We start from the raw sequence: 21,124 nt of genomic DNA, 5'->3' as shown, positions 1-21,124 counted from the left end.
AGTGTGAGCTGTATTTCAGAGAAAGAACACCGGTTTAGTATGTGCTCATGATCTCACTGCGAAGACAGCACATGGTTCAGGATGCTCCAGGACTCAACTAGACTTCCCTCCACCTGCATTCAACAGGTCAAGTCACAGCGCCGAGGGATAAACAGACCTGAAAACGCAAAGACTAGGAAGAGGAACAAGAAGTAACAGAAGAGCTACATGTGCCCCTAGAATTAAAAATAAATCTATGTTGAGCCAGAGAATGGTAGGGAGGTTAAGGCACTTGAGTCCATATGGCCAACTGCACGGTTCAAGTCCTGGACATGGTGGCTTGAAGTTTTTTCCAGGTGCATGTGTGTGCATGCCTAACTAAGATCCCAAGAGGAGAATGGAGGAGATGGGACTGTGGAATGACCATCCGTTTTGTGGGGTGATTTCTCTCTCTCTCTCTCTGGTGAGAACAAACACCCTATAACAGAAACCTAAATAAATAAATAATTTTTATAGCTACACATACATTTTAATTTGATGATTATTTGTCTAGTGCATGCTATACAAAGGGTGCTATCAAATCACACAGACAAGGGTAAAGCTCTTGCTGATACTTACTGAGGGGTTACATGAGCAGCCAAGGTAATCTTTGAGGGTTCTTTTGAAGGGACACTGTGTCAGGGGCTGCATTTCTTTGGGATGTACTGGGGTATAAACAGGATTCTTTAGAAGGTGATTAAGACTTCCGTGAGTTCCGTTATTAGGAGCTGGTGTCAAATTCAGTAAATCTGCATCATTTCAAGAAGAGTAAAGAGTTACTTAGAAACTTTGAAAAAAAACAAATCATGTAGACTTGCACTATCATTTCTTTTACTCAAATATATATGAGTTCTTTACTCTTTTTTAAAGCTTATTTATTTCTCTCCTCCAAGAGTGGGAGAGACAGAAAGTCAGAGAAAGAGAGACAGGGACCACCAATATGATCCCCATGCTGTAATCCACCCCCAGCTTTGGCTAGTCCTGGATCATGGGCATACATGCATCTGGTAGGTTCAGGGAGGCCTCTGGATGCAAACGTAGAACCTCCCTCACAGAGCATTGCATCAGTGCTGTGCCACCATTGGACCCCAAGTCCTTCACTCTTTAACTCAAAATAAACTATAAAACTCTGTTGAGTTTTAGAGTATATGTAACTGTTATTTTTTGTTCTTGCTTTATCTATTTTTTAGTTTTGCCAGAGGGTGCATGTGCTGACCAGAGAGAGACAGGGAGAGAGAGAGAGAGAGACAGAAAGTGAGAAAGCACCTCCCATGAGGCATGGTCACACTACAATCCCTTCTCCATCTCTCCTTCCTTTCACAACATAGGGCATATGCGCACATACACTGATGCATTTTTAAAGTTGCCATGTCTGGAACTCGAATTGTTTATTTCTACAACCTTGTCCTTGCCATCCAATCACTGTTACTCCAGAGGCTGCCCCTGTTTCACCAGCCTTTCACTGCCCCGGGTTCTTTCCTCAGGCTCTCACTACTGCACTGATCCAAGAGTCATAGAATTAAACCGATGGCTTGCAAAGCACTAGCACTGAGGATGAACAGACACCCCTGGCTGCATGAGTTGCGCTTTACCACTGTGCATCCTAGTGGAACAAGCCAGGAAGCAATAAAATGGGGTAGCCAGCACATTTTTTTAGTGACTCTGAGTCAGGAAGAAGACAGGTAAAATGCAAGGGTCTTTCTTGCTTCACTGTCATCTCTTTGAAGGTGCCCCCAATGAAACCTGCTTTAAAGAAAGAAGGAAGCCGCCCGCTCACACTTACCACACATTAAGTTATAGACTTCAATATTGTCAAAGGTGTCAACCTCAATGCCATGCTTGAATCCAGGTCCGTAGCCAATGAAGAGGGCCTAGATCAGCCAGAAACGGTGCATCAGTGCGTTTCAGTTACGTATTCAATATATAGTTGGTCACAAATTATACTATCCACGTTGTACATAGAAAAACGTTAAGGCCAAAACTACCATACCCAATAGACTCTGTGAGACAGTGCTTTATTGCTTTGATCCTTTTTTTTTGGGGGGGGGAGGGAGAAGTTTTTGCTATAGGGCGCGTATGCTCACCAGACAGACAGAGAGAGACTGAGAGACAGAAAGTGAGAAATCACCCCGCAGGGGGAATGGCCACACCGCAATCCCTTCTCCTCCATTCTCCTCTCGGGAATTGCTTTGATCCTTTTTACACATATAATCTAAGACATTTAGCTAATTCTTTGTGTTACCATAATTCTTTACTTGACCGTCAGAACAGAATAGATGATAAAATCCTTTTTCATCTCTGAAAGGGAACATAAACATAACTTTTCCTACTTCATTCAATGCTGTAGCAATCAAACTAGGTTATTACTCTGAGTATACTGTATTTAAAAGTTTAAAGTGCTCAGGCTAGTAGGGAGCATGGTGGTTAAGCTGGCCAGCAGTGGTTCAATCCCCAGACCTGGCAGCTTGCTTTCTCACTTTTCCCTCTCTCTTTCTGTCTTTCTGGTGAGTGCAGGGCCCTACAGCAAAATTAAAAAATAATAATAATAAATAAAATAAAATAAAATTTTAAGAGGTTTTTGTCTTATGTACTCACTAGAGAGAGAGATAGATACTGTGAAAGGGAAAGTCAGAAATCACCTCCTAGGGTGTATGGCCATGCCACAATCCCTTCTCCATTCTCCTCCTGGGATCTTGGGCATTCACACGCATGTGCCCAGTGTGATTTTGAAGTCGCCAGGTCTGGGACTCAAACTACAGTTGGCCATGTGGGAGTCCAACAACATAACTACTATGCCATCTGCTGTTCCCGATAAATAATATTCTTCTTTTTTTTTGAGAAGTTTTTGCTAAAGGGTGCATATGCTTGCCAGAAAGATAGAGAAAGACAGAGAGACAGAAGTGAGAAATTATCTCCCAGGGGGATGGCCATGCCACAATCTCTTCTCCTCCATTTTCTTCTCGGGATCTTGGGCACACACGCACATGCACCTGGCGGGTCAGCGGGTCTGGGACTCAAACCACGGTCAACTACATGGGAGTCCAGTGATATAGTCATTATGCTAACTGCTGGTCCACCAAAAGATAATTTTTAAAAATATTATTTATAGGGGACCAGCAGGTGGCATGGTACTTAAGGTGTTGAACACTCCCACATAGCCGACCGTGGTTAGAGTCTCAAGCCTGATGGCTTGCTTTCTCACTTTCTCTCTCTCTCTCTCTGTGTGTGTGTGTGTGTGTGTGTGTGTCTGGTCAAATTAAAATAAAGAAATGAATAAGTAAAATTAAATAAAATAATTCTTTAAAAAAAACCAGAATTTACAAAAAAAAGGGCAGGGAACCAGCAGTTAGCGTAATGGCTATGTTGCTGGACTCCCATGTAGTCGACCGCGGTTCGTGTCCCGGACCCGGTGGCTTAAAACTCACGCCGGGTGCGTGTGCGTGCATGCCCAAGATCCCGAGAGGAGAATGGAGGAGGAGGGATTGCGGCGTGACCATCCCCCCTGGGGGGTGATTTCTCGCTTTCTGTCTCTATGTCTCTCTCTGTCTGTCTGGCGAGCGCACGCGCCCTACAGTGAAAATATCTCCAAAAAAAAAAAATTTAAAAAAAAAAGGGGGGCATAGTAAATGTAAGATATTATCTCCTTTCAAAACATAAGTATAATAGCATTTCATCTACTAAATCACTGGCTTTCATTTACTGTGGAGCAATAATCCTAATAGAGCATAAATACATGCAAAGTAACTTTTATAAATTTAATAGGAGGTATGTTATCAGTCTTGTGTTTATGAAGCATAAACATACAATTTCAACAAAATTTTTAATGGCTAAACAGTTCTATATAAGTATACGTTTCATTGATTCTCATTCAAGACATATAATCACAATTCGTGTTTATGTAAGAAAATTCATATATCAATTTTTTCCCCAGATTTAATTTATTTTTTTAAGTATAGTAGGTTTACTTACCTGCATATTAGGAAATAGATTGTCAGAGCCATGAAATCCACTTCCACAATGTTTCCTTTCTGAAGGATTCCTATTATTGACATATATAAATTAATAATATAGCAAAAACAAAATGGATAATCATGACATTATTTACATTAATAAAGGATAAATAACTATTTTGCTAAACCAACATTAAGGTTAAAAAAAAAAGAAACCTGGCTTTGAAAAGCAGTAAGGGGCCACTTGTAGCTTTTATTTCATAGACAAATCAACAATATTGTAAGCAATACCACAGACAAAAAAAAACCACTAGTATCGAGACAGAAGTGGTCTCGAACCATCATCATGCTATTAACCAACTATGACTTTAGACAAGTATCTTCTCTTGGTTTCAATATCTCATGTTGGTTATTCACAGAGTTCAGTGATACAGCCCAAATAAATAGGAGGGTGGGAAGGGATAGAGGGTCAGAAAGAGGGGTGGAAATAATTCTAGGAACTAGAAATGGAAAATTTTTTGTAATGTGCATGATTGAGTCACTATGCAGTGTGTACTGGATGGTAGATCACATTTTGTGTGCTGTGATGATGCTTAGGGAAGGAATGTAAATTGAGCTACAAAAAAAAAGTTTCAGGAAAAAAAATATATCTATTCAATGACTGCAGTAGGATATGTAGCCCCAGCTAGGTGCTACTTTATAGGATGCATAAAGTTAGACTCGTGTTCATGGAAATGTGTGTGTCACCTGTGTTTGCTAGGAGGGTATTTGGATTGATTAGGGTCTTTGGTGATTCAATAAAATGTGGGGGGAAAACAGTATAGAAAGCAAACATAGATACCAGAGACAGTGAGGGAGGAGAGTGGGAGATGGCAGAGGGTAAGAGATATGGAATCAAGGATGGGGGACAAAAAAAAAAGCAAAACATACAGAAAACCAGAAATGGAAGATCATTTGCTGACAATAACATGTTTGTTGATGTGCTTGATTGAGACAATAAACAGTATACTCTGGATGGAAAATCTCATTTTGTATGCTGTAATGATGTACAGTGAATGAATGCAAATAAATAAATTGGAAAAAATTATTTATAAAAAAAGAAATAAACATAAAAATAAACATGCAAAAAATATTATTGGCTTGTTGAAAAAGTCATGACACATCTTTGCATAGAAAAACACATCATGACTTTTCTGACGACCCAACAGTTCATTTTAGGAGAGCAAGGACTGTCCCTTTTTTCCTATTCTTCCTTCTAAACACTTAAAGCACAGCTCCCTAATAAAAATAAAGACAGTATCATTCTGTTGACTGAGTTGTGGCCCACAGCTTAGGTTTTATTTGTTGGGGAAATTAATATGCCCAGCTTCTTGGCTGTCCTCTCCTTCTGGAAAGTGAGAATGAAACCTTACACAGAAGTACATACCTCACACATAAAGGTGATCACAAAAGAGGCAACGGTCAAGTTTTGAGACTTTACCAGAATTAACTGTGCAAATATTGGGTCGTCAGAAAAAATCATGCCATATTTTTCTATGGTTTTCTATGCAAAAATGTATCATGACTTTTCTGATGACCCAATGACTTGGTAAACACACCTATAAACAGATGTTTATTCATGGATTATTATAAGGAGAATTTTAAAAATCTGTCATATAATAAATATAGTTGCACATTATTATTCAGTGGCTTTTTCAATTGTTTGCTGGACTTTGAAGATATTAACAGACATAACTGGAATATGTAGAAGAAACCCAATAGCACATTATAACATATACATATAAGTTACAGGAAATAAACCGTATACGTAAGTGGGCCCGAGCAGCAGGTCTTAGCCAGAAGTGATCCCTCCTCCTCAGGGGACTGTCTGAACACATTTGTGGTTGTCACAACAAGAGAAATGGTGCTAATTTCACCTGGTAGGTAGAAATCAGGATCCTATCAAATGCCTTACAACGTATGAGAGAGTACCCAAAATAAAAATGACCCAACTCCAATTGTCTATTACACTGAGCTTGAGAAATCCTGGGTCATAGTGAAGAGGACCATGTTTGTACAAGTCCCAGTGGTTCCCTGGTACCACTAATAGCTCAGGCTAGGTTTACTCGAGAGACCAGCAGAACTTACAGTGCGAGCTGCCATTCGGAGTCCAAATAGAATGTCAAAGGCTCAATCCTGTCACTTTTGGCAAAATGCAAACGCTTAGGTAAAAACTGCTTCAGGTAAGGTTTGAAGTGCTGGTTTGGTTCTCGGCACTGAAATGGCAAAAGGCAAAGAAAAACTGTTATTTTCATATAACTTAAAATGTAAATATCTCTTAAAATTGTTTTGTAACTCCTTATATATATTTTTTTCTCACAAATATTTTACCAGCCTGCCCAATAAGTCACATCACAGATAGAAAAATAACTAAGAGTTCTTACTACCTAGATGTCATACAAGGTGACTATTATAAGCTAGTCAAAATCTTCATAGGTAATCATAATTATTACTACACAGAAGCCCTAGGACTCTTACACTGTGTCACTAGATTATATTCGAGTTATTACAGATGATCCTATATTCATACACTCTTGTAACTACAACTGTAAGAATTTTTATCACAAGTGGCCAGCAGTAGTTAAGGTGTTGTTCTCTCACATGGCCAACTGCAGTTCGAGTCCCAAAACCAGCAGCTTAAAATACACTGGGTGGGTGTGCACGTGTGCCCAAAATCCTTAAAGGATTGCCATGTGGAAACCAGCAGTTAGCGTAATGGCTATGTCACTGAACTCCCACGTAGTCGACAGCGGTTCGTGTCCCAGACCCGGTGGCTTAAAACTCACGCCGGGCACGTGTGCGTGCGTGCCCAAGATCCCGAGAGGAGAATGGAGGAGAAGGGATTGCGGCATGACCATCCCCCCTGGGGGGTGATTTCTCGCTTTCTGTCTCTATGTCTCTCTCTGTCTGTCTGGCGAGCGCACGTGCCCAATAGCAAAAAAAAAACCTCTCCCAAAAAAAAAAAAAAAAAGGATTGCCATGTGGCTATTCCCCCAGGGTTGATTTCTCACTTTCTGTCTCTGTCTCTCTGGTGAGTGCGCATGCCCTATGGCAAAAATATCTGGAAAAAATGTTTTCATCACAACTTGAAATATAAGCACAAAATATGGTATGGATAACTCAGCACTGGAACAAAAACTTATTTAAAAAATAGGGATAAAAACGATTGAAAAGAAATATAATACGTATGTTTTTATGGTAGTACAGTTATAGATTTTCTCCATTATTTCCAGTTGTTATACAGTCATAAATTTTGCTATAAAATAGAGACTTAAAAACATTTAAACCTAGATTACTGAAACCTACCCTTAAAGATCTTTAAAACATATTGGCCCAGATACTCAAAAATTCTGATCTTATAATTCCAAAAATGAATATTAAACTTTTTCTCTAAATATGTTATTATACACAACTAATAATAGATAGTAGAAAAATAAAGATACTCACAGAAAGATTTCTGGCAAGAGCTTCATAATTAACTAGAAAGGGAAAAAATAATAATAGTTGATGTTATGTTATAATGAAAAATAATGACAACACAAAAACAGAGGATATCAGACTTAAACCCTTATTGAAATATGAAAACAGGCTTCAGGCAGCCCATTCAAGCCATTACATATTAGTCACTGAAAGGAATGAGAACATCCTATGTCCATGGTATGACACTCATGAAATTGTGTCACACTGTTCAGCAAAAATGCAAGTTACAGAAGATCTATTTATTATCTGCCCATTTATACTTCTGACTGTGCATCAGCCCATCCACCCAAATACTCATCCACTTTTTCATCTGACCTTCTTTCCATCCTTCCACTCCAAATACCTCTCCATAAATCCCTCTAATCTAGTGTGCTGCTCTTGTGAAGAAATAAAAATTCATGTATTCTATATATGCATAGCAAATGTCTGGAAAAACATTCCAAACTTAACAGTTGTCTCTAGGGAAAGGTTGAGTTGTGCATAGGAGACTCAGGATGGAAAACTCTTACTTTTTACTTTATATACTTCACGATTCAGTGATAATCCCAGAATTCCCAAATAAGATGGGGTACAGAATAACTCAGAAGAGAGGGAGTGGATTTACACAGCGACCTTTTGTTACAAATCCATAACTGTCAAAATAACACGTGGCTCACTCATCAGTAGAAGCTAAAGGACTCAACGGCAGCATAAAGGCAGAGAGAGTAATGACAGACAGTAGAAGCTACATCGGGGTGGGTTTGGGAGAAATTGGTTAACAAACAAAAGAGCATGTGTAAACAAGTGGACTAAGTTATGGAACAGTATACCACAGACGAGTAAGAAGCACCACAATCATTTAATATATACTTCCCAAAAAACAGCAGAAGGAATTTTGAATATACACCTAATGTCTAATGTAGATGATGGCGATTAAGTGTATATCCTTGGTTTCATTATTACACACTGTATGGATATTTTTAAAAACCATGCCGTGCTCCACAATCATGTACACTTACATGCAAATCAGGAATTACAATTTTTAAATTTTTAAACAATCAGGGCCAGCAGGTAGCATACTGGTTAAGGCACTGGATCCCAAATAGCCAGCTCTGCGGTCTGAATCCCAGACATGGCAGCCAGGTATATGTGCATGCAAGCTCAAAAATCCCGTGAGAACAGAAGGGGTTGCAGTGTGGCCAATACCTTTTGGGTGTGATTTCTCACTTTCCCTCTCTCTCTGTCTCTCTCTGCTGAATGCACACATTCCAAGTCAAATAAAATAAAATAAACAGTTGATTTTTAAAAGAAAAATTATTTTAGTCAGACTTTATTTAAGTTTGGGGAAATTATCCAAAGAATATATATTATATCTGTATTTCATGTATGTGTGTAGATAAATTGACATGATTTTTGCTATAATTTGGAAAATGTGAGGACCTAGTTTGGGTAAGGGCATGGCTAAAGCTTAGTTTTCTCAGACCCCCAAGATACTAATTAAAACCTGTCAGTGTACATAAGGAACCTGTACTTTGCGCCACTGTGTTAATACATTTGCATAATTATTTTACTACAGTGAAATCTATTTCATTTCATTAACTTTTTTTTTGGAGAGGTTTTTGCTATAGGGTGCATGCACTTGCCAGAAAGACAGAGAGAGACAGAGAGACAGAAAGCGAGAAATCACCTCCCCACAGGGCATGGCCATGCCACAATCCCTTCTCCTTCTTTCTCCTCTCAGGATTTTAGGCATGCATGCACACGCGCCCAGCGTGAGTTTAAGCCACCAGGTCTGGGACTCAAACTGCGGTGGTCTATATGGGAGTCCAGCGACATGGCCATTATGCCAACTGCTGGTCTCATCATTTCATTAACAGTATCTTTTGAAACGTATCTCACCCAGAGTCTATGCCTAACCCAATTCTGATAACTGTTGGTAAAGTCTTTTTTTCTTTCCATTTCAAAGTTAATTATAACAAAAAGATAAAGAAAATTCACCCTACTTATCTAAAAGTTGTCAAAAGAGGCAATCAAGAAGAGGTGGGAGACCAGCAGTTGAAGTAATGGTATATCGCTGGACTCCCATGTGATCGACCGCGGTTTAAGTCCCAGACCCGGCAGCTTAAACTCACGCTGGGCTCGTGTGCATGTGCAAGCATGACCAAGACCCCAAGAGGAGATGGAAGAGAAGGGATTGCAGTATGGCCATCCCTCCTGGGGGGTGATTTCTCGCTTTCTGTCTCTCTGTCTTTCTAGCGAGTGCATGCACCCTGTAGCAAAAACCTCTCCAAAAAAAAAAAAAAAAGAGGGAGGTGGGAATAATTATGAAATAGGCTTCACTTGGAAAAAGAACATTCCACATTTGTTGGCAGTTTGTGTATCACATGTGGTCAATTCTAAGCAAGAATTTAAAATTTCTTCTTCTCTGTCTAAATGATACACTCATTTTTTTTTTTATGGAATAGTTTAAGAAAGTAACAAATGAGGACAGGAATCAACCACTTATAGAATTAATCATCGCTACCAGAATTCCTCCTCATAACAGATTAATATTCTCTAAAGTTATTTTCAAAAGGTGTCATTAATTAATTAAACCAGAATAAATCTAGTTGATTTTTCCCTTGAAACTTTATTTCAGTACACTCTTGACCCTAATACAAATTAACACACATTACAACATAACATTGAACTAAGCTCACTAAGTAACATGCTTAGCCTATGAATAACAAATAAGAGGTAGGTAGTCTTGTGTCCTCACATCTAGTCCCATAAAATCCACATGAGTTCAAAAGATCTGCACAGGGGATTTAATCTTGATCAGGAAATTCTTAATGGAACCATATTCAAAGTTACAGAAATATACTTACATGAATAGTATTTATCTGGGACATCAGAGGGTCTCAATCGAGCTGCAGGTCCATAGACCACTTTAATATTTTTAACATCCCCCAAATATTTATTTAGATGTATGTATTTCTTACAACTGCCTTGTTCCATGCCTAGGAGAAAAACAAAATTCCAGAACATGTTGCAATTTTAATAAAAATTATACTATGTCAAATAGAATTTGTTTTACTTCTAGAACTTCATTCAGTAAACATGGGTTCAGTACTCATATTGGTTAAGCATCTAATAGGTAAGATAGAATTTCAGCTATATTAGCTACTTCACTTTTTTCAAACCTTTTCCGATTCCTTCACCCCAAATCAGTTTAATGCTTCTTCCTATTTATGTATTACAATCACATTACGTTAGTAAAAAGGAATGTCTTAACAGACTTTTAGACTAAATATGAAAGCCCAGTCATTTGCCCAAAGTCACCAAGGCTATCAACTGGAAGAATATAACTCAGTCTCATTCCAGACTGGAGCTTCTTTAGCATATAATTTCTTAGTACTCTTTTAAAACAGGTTCACGTAATTACTTCTGAAGCAAACAAAAACGGGTTGGATAGTGGTATAACAGTAACATAGCACTCTATAACGCTGGGCCTGTGTGGGAGAGTCTTGAGTTTGCCTCCCAGACCCTCTTTGTGCATCCTAGGCACGCACAACACCTGTGGGCCAGACTGGCAGAGGCTGGAGGTGGATTTTGGTGTAAAGACCCCATTAAGAGTGCCTTTCTATCTCATTTTTTTGTCTTGCTATCATGAAATAAATAAATAAACAACAACAATAAAGAATCTACTTCTACTTTCTTCTAAGTACACACTTCTATAATCCCAAATTTGCACACAAACATGTATGAAGATCACAGTATGTAAAAGTGAAATTAAAATATTATCAAAATTAAAATTACTCCCTCTGGAGTCAGATTGATCATGCTAAAGAAAATTGAATAGGAAAAACAAAATCCCTTTTAACTAAATATAAGATTATTGAATGGAATAACCAAAAATTAATGTTGAAAAAAAATTTTAACTATACAAGTTCCTGGCATATAACTTCCCCAAATCAGAAATTAAGTACATTGTGGTTATAGGAATTTGAGTAATTAAAAAGGTAGGTTAGGGGCCAGCAGGGTGCATGGTGGTTAAGGCTCTGGACTAACACATGGTCAATCATGGTTCAAATCCTAGACCCAGACACTTAAAACTCACACCAGGTACATGTGCATGTGTGCCTCAAATCCCAGGAGGATAATAGAGAAGAAGGGATTTCAGTGTGGCCTTCCCCCTGGGGGTGTGATTTCTTATTTTCTCTCTCTGTTTTTCTCTGTCTCTCTGGAGAGCACGTGCAACCTATAGCAAAGATCTCTTTCTTAAAAAAGAAAAAGAAAACATAGGTTAGGTATGCTTTAACCATGATGTACCTATCTTTTTATATAGGAAAGGCCTGTGGCACTTATTTGAGCTAGATAGACAGGCTCTTGTTTCACTTGTATTTTATATTTAATGTGATTTTTTTTCCTAAGGACTTTCCCCAAGAAAGTATATATATTTTTTAAAAAGATGGGACCAACAGGTGGTGTGGTGGTTAAGGCTCTGGACTCCTACATGGCAGACCATGGTTCAAGTCCCAGACCTGGTGGCTTGCTTTCTTCCTTTCTGTTGCTCTCTCTCTGTGTCTCTCTCTGGTGAGCATATATGCTATGTACCAAATTTAAAACTAATGATAATACATAAAATTAAGTAATTTAAAAAAGACTTTTTTTTTTAGTTATTGCTATAGGTGTGTGTGCTTGCCAGAAAGAGACAGAGAGTGGGAGAGAGAGAGAGAAAGGGAAAGTGAGAAATCACCCTCCAAAGGGGATAACCACACCTCAATCCCTTCTTCATTCTCCTCTTGGGATTTTGGTCATTCATATGCATGTGCTAGGGATATTTTCTAAGCCGCTGGGTCCAAGGCTCATACCATGCACTTGGCCATAGGGATCCAGCCACCTTAACCACCATGCTACCTGGCTGGTCCCCAAAAAGTATTTTATTTCATTCTTTCCGTGAAATAGAGAAAGAGAGAGCAAGGGGGAGAGAGGCAGAGAGAGAGAGAGAAACAGCCCCAACAGGCTTTTCATCCTGTGATCCACCTGCAGCCTCAACACGCCTGGCTATTGGGCACACACAAGCATAGGGAGACCTCTGGATGTTAACTTGGGACTTTCCTATGTGGGCCAAGCATCACAGAGCTTTGTATTACTGCTGCACCACCCTGCCAGCCCACAAGAAACAATGTTTGGGAAAAAAAAAAAAAAGAAGTATAACATTTAGAATAAATCATGAAACAAATGTCAATAAAGAAACTTTTTGGGGCATCATCTTAACCCAAAGGGTAAATGATGCAAATGGAGATTACCATGATCTGAAATAAGGATGAGGTTCAGGCATCTATGCAAGTTAAGCTCTTTCAGACCATCCATCAGCATGCCAACCATGTTGTCAACCCTCTGCAAGGCTTTGATGACCTAAGGAAGGGAAGCAATCGCATGTAATGCGTTCCATACTAATGACTAATTCTACATAAAGCTACCATCCTGTGTACAAAGATCCAAAAATGATATGGCCACATAGAAACTGAAGCAATATTTATTGTTTTAAGATTATAAAGATGACAAACATAGACAGGAGCTGGCTAAGTGTCTGAAAGGATGTCAAGTCAAATAAGATGTAACTTGAAAGTGTTAATCCGTGAGCTGTTTTCCTATCTCTAGTTTCCTAGTAACCATTTAACAAAGAATGATCATTTAAAGATCTCTGTTCTTTTGATTACATCTCCCACCCTTTGGTGCCTGAGCACTGTTTTAAGCAGTCTCAGGTGGCCAAAGACATAGTCTAAGAAGGAGAGTTTATACCATGCTGATTCAGCTATTCGACTTATTATCCTACATTTGCATAGAAATTTGGAGTCTAATCTATTTGCAAAATTCTTAAAAAGTACATAGTTTTTAGGACAAGGTAGGGAAATATGAAGAGAAAAAAGCCTTTGGAGTTAAAAAATACAAAATTTAAATCAGTATCAGTTCAATTTAGCACGAAGTTTCTACAATTTAGTAGAAAATGTAAGCAAAATAATTCCCCCAATTCTTATTTTGTTTAAATGAATCCCTTGCTTTAATAAAATTGTGCATAATCCTCACTCCTTCCAGAATTTACAGAATCTTATAGAATGGTCCAGAAACCTGCTTCAAAGCAAGGTTCAGTTAGACAACTAAGTTCAATAGAATAATTGCTGATGAAAGTATACTTACTTCACTGCTGACTGGCCCAAACGAATGACCTGAAGAATCGGGTTCTTCTAAATACAGAGTGTAAAAGTGTGGTCTAAATCAAACAGTATCAAAATGTAATATTTTACGAACACATTGAAAAACAGAAGGGAAAGAATATTTCAACAGTCGATAGTGATTAGAAATTCTACAACGCTGAGGTAACATGGCTAAACTTGTTGAGAAATAATTTATGGGTTTAGAATTCTTCAAAATGTGACTGCAATAACTCACTAAAGAGTTTATTTGGATAAAAAATAAACTTGGTAGCAAACTTTTCTTATAGTTTATTTTAAAATAGTATGTAATTTCTATACCTCAAAGGAGTACTTACAAATAAATAAATAAAAGGAAAAAGAAAGAAACTGATTGCCTACATACCTTTCATCTTTAGGAAGTTGCAACCACTGAAGAACAGCTAAAATTCTTTCTTCAAATGGCACTGAACTAAAATTAAAGATAAACAAAATAAAACACATTTGTGGCAAGTTTTTGGGTTTAACATAAATATTTTAATTGAAAGCAGCATTAAAATGCACGAAGACAATACAATGCATACATTGTTTGCAGTCATAGCATATCTTTTATTATTTTTTCTTTTTTTGGAGAGGTTTTTGCCATAGGATGCGTGCGCTTGCCAGACAGACAGAGAGAGACAGAGAGATAGAAAGTGAGAAATCATCCCCCAGGGGGGATGGCCACGCCGCAATCCCTTCTCCTCCATTCTCCTCTCGGGATCTTGGGCACACACGCACACACGCCCGGCGTGAGTTTTAAGCCACCGGGTCCAGGACGCAGACCGAGGTTGACTACGTGGGAGTCCAGCGACATAGCCATTATGCTAAATGCTGGTCCCTGTGCAGTCATAGCATATCTTAAAAAGTCCATGGGAAAATGGAATGAAAGTTCATTTTGGTGGAAAATGATTTTGAAATTTATTAATAGCTTTTTTGACAATATGCATTCTCATAAGCTTTGTGAAGACTCCCTTATGTAAGAGTTTTATTTTAAAATGTTAATTGGCTTTTCTAATCAAAGAGCAAAAGTTATGTTTTACACAAATAAAAGTTGTATCCCATCCTTTACTCAAGGATTATTTGTGTACCTGAGAACAGTCATTGTAGACTGCATGAATAGCCCACTTGTTAATACTTTCTACAAAGGGTACCTCATAAGGAACTCACTCACTGGTGACTCAGTATAATCAAGGAAGCAGCTGATGAGCACATGACAGCTTTCCAGGCAACATCTCCTCAGGAGAATTAACTATGCCTTCCTCTGGGCACAAGGTTTGGTTTCCACATCTCCAACAGAGTGCCTGCCCAACCTCAAGTACAGTTGGTTGTGTTCTCTACTAGACTTTCAAAAGCTAGAGACTGTATATTACTAATCTTTTTTTAAAAAAATTTTATTCATTTATTTATCTATTTATTTGTCACGATTTTTCAGCCACCAGATCCGGCTTTTACTGCAGTAGGCCATGTGGGAATCTAGCACCTTAATCACCACGTCACTTGCTGCCCTATTACTAATCTTTGAATGTCCCATGCATAGCATACAGTATCCCAATTAGTACCCATGGAATGAAATCAATGGCAAATAAGATAACAAAGAGGCACTTCCATGCACTGTGCTGTGTGAGCCATAATGATACAAGATACCATAAGTTTACCAAAGAAAATTGGTACATTTTCCTTGCCCAGATTTAGAGTTTTTTCTGTTTGTCTCACCAAAAACATTATTCTATATTGAGTTTTAGATAGAAGTTTCATAAGTAAAAATGAAATGAAATTAGTTTAGTAGTCTTGCTAAATTCAGCCAAACATTCTTCCACAAAAAAGCTTTTGTTTTCTCTCAATACAATATGCATTTTTAATATCTCAGGGAGATTATTTTAATGTTTCTTACACTAGGAAGCATATTGATTAAAGAAATGTGGAGGTGAAAATAAAAACTATCTTCTTATAAATAATATTTCCAGATGCCATAGAGTCATTCCTATCCGTGTCCTCTACACGTTCGTCTTTTCCTTCTCCCAGTTCTTTTTCTTCTTAGAGTTAAAATGTATAGTGCCTCCACTCTCAGATCTCTGCTTTCACCAACTCCTCAATTTTGATTACTGCCCAAAGATCTGAACACATGTTATCAGTGGCTCTGAACAAACTCTAGAAAACACTGGTCTAGTTTTACTGTCTACTTACCATCTCTCTAAAACTCTTTGATATTGAGTCTTATTCTGATGGTTACCATTTTTAACTCAATGTATCATTCAAATGCCAGAGCTTAGGGCACATTGAAAAGGAGAGAATGAGATAAGAAGAGAAAGAAAAGATGTCCTATGTTACAGATTCTAGAAAATAACTTACACATACATACCCATTATACATTTTATAGATGTCTGGAAGAACTCCATTAATTTCCACATCCGATCCTGGCCAAAAAAAGGTGCCAGACTTGAGGTATTGATACTTAGCTGTGAGCCAAATCTGGGAAAAATAATAAAGAAATGTTAGGAAGTCATCCAAACATTCATCTTTTAGGAAAGTATGTGCTCATATTACATTAATTCTTTCCTCTAAAGCACTAGAGTGTTTTGTTTTGGAGAGGTTTTTGTTATAGGGCACATGCTCTCACCAGAAAGAGAGAGACAGAGAGACAGAAAGTGAGAAATCACCCACACGTGCTTGGCATGAGTTTAATCCACTGGGTCCGAGACTCGAATCGTGGTTGATTACATGGGAGTCTAGTGACATAGCCATTACTCTAACTGCTGGTCCCAGCACTACAGTATTTTTAAGGCCAATAAGCTCCAGCAATTAAACTTCAATAATCATGTAATATGGCATTTCCTCAGCAGCAAAAATAGAGAAACATGAAAATAACCTTAAAAATGTCTATGTCGGTTGGCAACTCCTGAAACTTTTACAGCCAAACACCTAATTAATCGATTTTACTTAATAAAGAAAACTTCACGAATGTACATCTTTAACATTGTCATCTTTGCTTATGTAATTAACCTTTAGTGGGCACTTATTACTGCCAACCACAGTTCTAAATAGCATTCCTTTTTAATTTGTTCTTAAGTATAATTTCTTTTTTTAATTTTTTCCTTTTTTTATTTCATTTTCTTTTATACACTCAATCACATTATTTAGCTTACCAAATTAATATTGCCACAGGTGAACATTTCTCCCTAGTACAGTTGATAAAACTATAAAATATCTTCAACAGGTAATACCACATTTCTTTGTCCCACTGATGCTTTGCCTCCCTACTTTTCTTCTAAATGTCCTTCCTCAGACCCTCCTCTTTCACACACACTATATCTGGTATTTACATCTATATACTGTGTTTCTATATCCTTTAGTCAATCAGTTTCAGTCATAGAGTGCGGACACTCGGTATATATTAACTAAATAGCATTCCTATAAATGTCCTATGCTATTAACTTACATAATCTTTGCAATAACCCTCTGAGGTAGTTCACAATATTATCTGAAGTGTAGACATTATAATACTGAGGCACAGAAAAAAATGATTTGCCTAAAGTCATACAGCTTTTATGTCATGGCAAAATGTAAATTCCTAACCTGAAAATTAAATAGTATGCATTTTTCTTCTAAAGAAATATTAATATTATCCAAACAGGCTTTATGTAATTCTGTGGCTTTTTATCTTTTTCCCAATTCTTGTCAGAGGGTGCACACACTTGCCAGAGACAGAGAGAGGAAAAGAGAGAAAGAATCTCCCATGGGGCATGGTGATGTGGCAATCCCTTCTCCTCCATTTCTCCTTCCTTTCAGGGTTTGGGGCGTGCACACACATGCACCCAGACTGTTCCTCAAGCTGCTGGATAAGACACTAGAACCATGCATCTGGCCAAGGAGGGTCCAGATGCCTTAACCACTATGTCATTGGCTGATCTCATTGTGGCAATTTTTAAAAAATAAAAAAGAGAATAGGCCTAGGTCACAATCAGCAAGAATCATCCCAGCACACACAAATGAAATCAAATAAAATAAGCTTGTGCAGATCAAAACTATTACCCTAGACGACTGCTACATGCTACTACTCTGTAAAGAAGAAACAAGCAGAAAAGAAAAATGACTCAGCACAACGAAACCAATACAGAAATAAACCACTCTCATTTTAGGCAATCACACGAGTTCTTTTCTATTTTTTTTTGGGGGGGGGGAGGTTTTCACTATAGGGCGCGTGCGCTCGCCAGACAGAGCGAGACATAGAGACAGAAAGCGAGAAATCACCCCCCAGAGGGGATGGTCACGCCGCAATCCCTTCTCCTCCATTCTCCTCTCGGGATCTTGGGCATGCACACACACGCGCCCGGTGTGAGTTTTAAGCCACCGGGTCCGGGACGCGAACCGCGGTCGACTACGTGGGAGTCCAGCGACATAGCCATTACGCTAACTGCTGGTTCCCAATCTTTCTTTTTTTTTTTAAAGAATTATTAATCTTCCATTATTTATTTTCCATTATTATTTTTTTTTAATTTGCTATAGGAATGTGCACTCACCAGAGAGACAGAGAGCAAGAGACAGAGAGAGACAAAGTGGGAAAGCAAGCCACCAGGTCTGGGACTCATTGCAGTGGCCCTTGGGAGTTCAACACCTTAACCACCATGCCACCCACTGGCCCCAATCGTACAAGTTCTGTTTAGGATTATCCACATTTGTCTCCATTTAGGAAAAGATGGCTACACAGAAACAGTAAATGAAATACAAACATATTATATTAAAGCTCCAGGGAATCTGGTTATTTTACTCTGATTGAAATAGAGAGAATAACAGGTGAACTATTTCATTAGCTAAAGCAAACAAACAACTCACTGGTTCTCCTTTGTACCATTCAGGATTAAATTTTTCTTTACTTTTAAGTGAAAAGAAAGCATTCATTTTGGGATCATACATTTTATTGTCAATTATGCCATGGGATTCTGGATAAAGTCCCTAAAAAAGATAAAACACATATTTTATGCAAGTATGAGTTTATGTACAGTCAAATAGAGAATCAAACCATGAAAATAAAAAACGTGATAACTGAAGCTATATGGAATTATAAAAGTTAAGAAAGGAAGAAAGAAAAATAGGTACTGTTAAAACAAATCAACCTAAAGATCAGGTGTGTGCCTGTAACCCCTGAAACTCAGGAGGCTTAGCTAGGAGGATCGTGACATAGTGAGATCCTGTCTTTACATTTTTTTAAATCTTCAAATTACTTTTCTTTCTGTTTGAATGTGAAATAATTATTCAAATGAATAATATTGATTACTTGTTCTGTGCAAACTACTCATTTGACTACAATAGGATGTTTTTTAAAGAGTTGAATCACTTTTGGTATCTTGATGTACACAATTTCATTTGTTGTTTCTTAGTGTATTCTTACTGAAAAATTTTTGTCTCTATCTACCTTAATGAAAGAATATATATTTTACATATAGAGAAACATTCAAAAAAGGTAAAGTTACATAAAAATAATTGTAAAATATAAAATCAAAAGAGACTATATTATGAATGCTACTGATAATGAGATGATATGAATTCATATTTACTGTTACAAGATATAATGGAGTATAGAAAGATCAAAACCTCGATAAAATTTGAGGAGAACATATTACTATCTTGTTGAAATATAGCAGTTTATCATTTAATTTTTTAAGAGAGATTTTTGCTATAGGGTGCATGTGCTCACTGGAGAGATAGATAGACAGAAAGCGAGAAATCACCCTGAGGAGGGATGGCCATGCTGTAATCCCTTCTCCTCCATTCTCCTCTCAGGATTTTAGGCACACACACACATACCCATTGTAAGTTTCAAGCCTCTAGGTCTGGGACTCAAACCACAGTTGGCCATGAGGGAGTCCAGTGATGCAACCATTACACAATCTGTTGGTCCCAAAATTTTATAATTTAAAAATGAACAAACAGAGAAACAAACCTACCACTCAAGATTTGATATAGGCTTTGTGTTTAAATTATTAATAGGAGAAAATAAGAAAAGAATGCAATGGATGAAGGTTTATATAGAGAGTCTCCCAAATTTTGAAAAAATATTCTGTTTTCTTTTTGTATTCCTGGATAAGGCACTCCTGTAGAACAAACTCCTCTTCAGCTGGGTCTAGGACTAGCTTGTCTTAATACTATCTAATATACTCATTTTCTGGCTTCACCCCTAAGGCTTAATGATTTCTACTTTTTTCCTGGATTCAAATTAAATCTGGAAACTTTTATTTAAAAAAATATATAAGGGCTATAATACAATGTGGTGTCAGGCAAAGTGGCTTGTTCAAACTCATCATCCAGATGATTGGAAAAACAAGTTAAGAACACATGAGTGTGACACAGATTTTTGGCTCAATTAAAGAAAGCTCCAAAACTAATGAGGAAAAGTAAAAAACCAAAACAGAATACAAAATTCAAGAATCTTAAAACTGAGAGGAAACCAAGAAATCATTTCTAGGGTTCTTGTTCCTTTTTTTTTTTTTTCTTTATTTTAAGAGATATTCTTGTTATAAGGCTCATGTTCTCACCAGAGAGACAGAAACACAGAAAACAAGAAATTACCCCTCCCAGGGGAAATGGCCACACTATAATCCCTTCTCCTTCATCCTCTTCTAAGCATCTTACGCACACACACACATGCACCCAGCGTGAGTTTTCAACTGCTGGGTCTGGGACTCAAATCACAGTTGACTACACAGAAATCCAGTAGTGTAACCATTACACCATCTGCTGGTCCTAATTTTTAGGAGTTTTTGGTTCGTTCTTCACACAGATGAGAGAATGGAGATCCAGCAGGTAAAATAACTTCCTAAGTGGCTCATAAGTGACTGAAAAAAGACCAAAACCTAGGTTTCCTCACTAAGCTACAGACTGGAAAAGGAGTTAAGTTTTTCTGAGCAGAGACTTAATTATTTTCTTAAAAAAAGTTATAATTACATAGAAAAGTATGTGAACATATAAAAGTTGAAATGCAGAGCTTACAGTGACAATACTGTAGTGATTGGGAAAAGTTTTTGTTGGATATACTGGCCTCATGCTCTCAGTATAAGTTCCACAGTTTTCTAGAAGAGAAAAAAATGCACATTATTATTAAACATATGTGATAATGTTATGACATTTAGCTTTCGTACCACAGCAGTGTAAATCATGTAAAAATAATTAGCCCAGGAGGGATTTATAATCAGATAAAAATTCAGGGTAAAATATAAAGCAAAACCAGGACCAGCAGTTGGCATAACGGCTACGTCACTGGACTCCCATGTAGTCAACCATGATTCAAATCCTAGACCCGGTGGCTTAAATTCACACTGGGCACCTGTACATGCATTCCCAAGATCCCGAGAGGAGAATGGAGGAGAAGGGATAGCCATCCCCCCTGGAGGGTGATTTCTTGCTTTCTGTCTCTCTGTCTCTCTCTTTCTTGCAAGCACACAAGCC

The 21,124-nt window shown here is 37.8% G+C and overlaps 1 protein-coding gene across 2 annotated transcripts in view; it reads right to left on the bottom strand.

Annotated features, from left to right (window-relative positions):
- The window catches only part of ENPP1 (ectonucleotide pyrophosphatase/phosphodiesterase 1), a 70,124-nt gene that overhangs the window by 19,230 nt on the left and 29,770 nt on the right, over positions 1-21,124 (bottom strand). Inside the window, exons 7-18 of one of the 2 annotated variants that reach the window (XM_006144303.2) lie at positions 20,669-20,748; positions 18,515-18,634; positions 16,044-16,153; positions 14,049-14,114; positions 13,650-13,722; positions 12,758-12,866; positions 10,334-10,465; positions 7,455-7,486; positions 6,096-6,223; positions 3,988-4,057; positions 1,802-1,889; positions 598-767 (exon numbers count right to left, since the gene is read on the bottom strand). In XM_006144303.2, the coding sequence (XP_006144365.1) occupies positions 598-767; positions 1,802-1,889; positions 3,988-4,057; positions 6,096-6,223; positions 7,455-7,486; positions 10,334-10,465; positions 12,758-12,866; positions 13,650-13,722; positions 14,049-14,114; positions 16,044-16,153; positions 18,515-18,634; positions 20,669-20,748 (1,178 nt within the window). Of the gene's footprint in view, positions 1-597; positions 768-1,801; positions 1,890-3,987; positions 4,058-6,095; positions 6,224-7,454; positions 7,487-10,333; positions 10,466-12,757; positions 12,867-13,649; positions 13,723-14,048; positions 14,115-16,043; positions 16,154-18,514; positions 18,635-20,668; positions 20,749-21,124 lie in introns of those variants that run through there. The other variant, XM_014586207.2, reaches the window with a different exon arrangement.

The sequence above is a fragment of the Tupaia chinensis genome, unplaced genomic scaffold, assembly GCF_000334495.1.
Source record: "Tupaia chinensis unplaced genomic scaffold, TupChi_1.0 Scaffold000117_2, whole genome shotgun sequence".
Lineage (NCBI taxonomy): Eukaryota > Metazoa > Chordata > Mammalia > Scandentia > Tupaiidae > Tupaia > Tupaia belangeri.
This window is presented reverse-complemented; position numbering and strand designations above follow the sequence as displayed.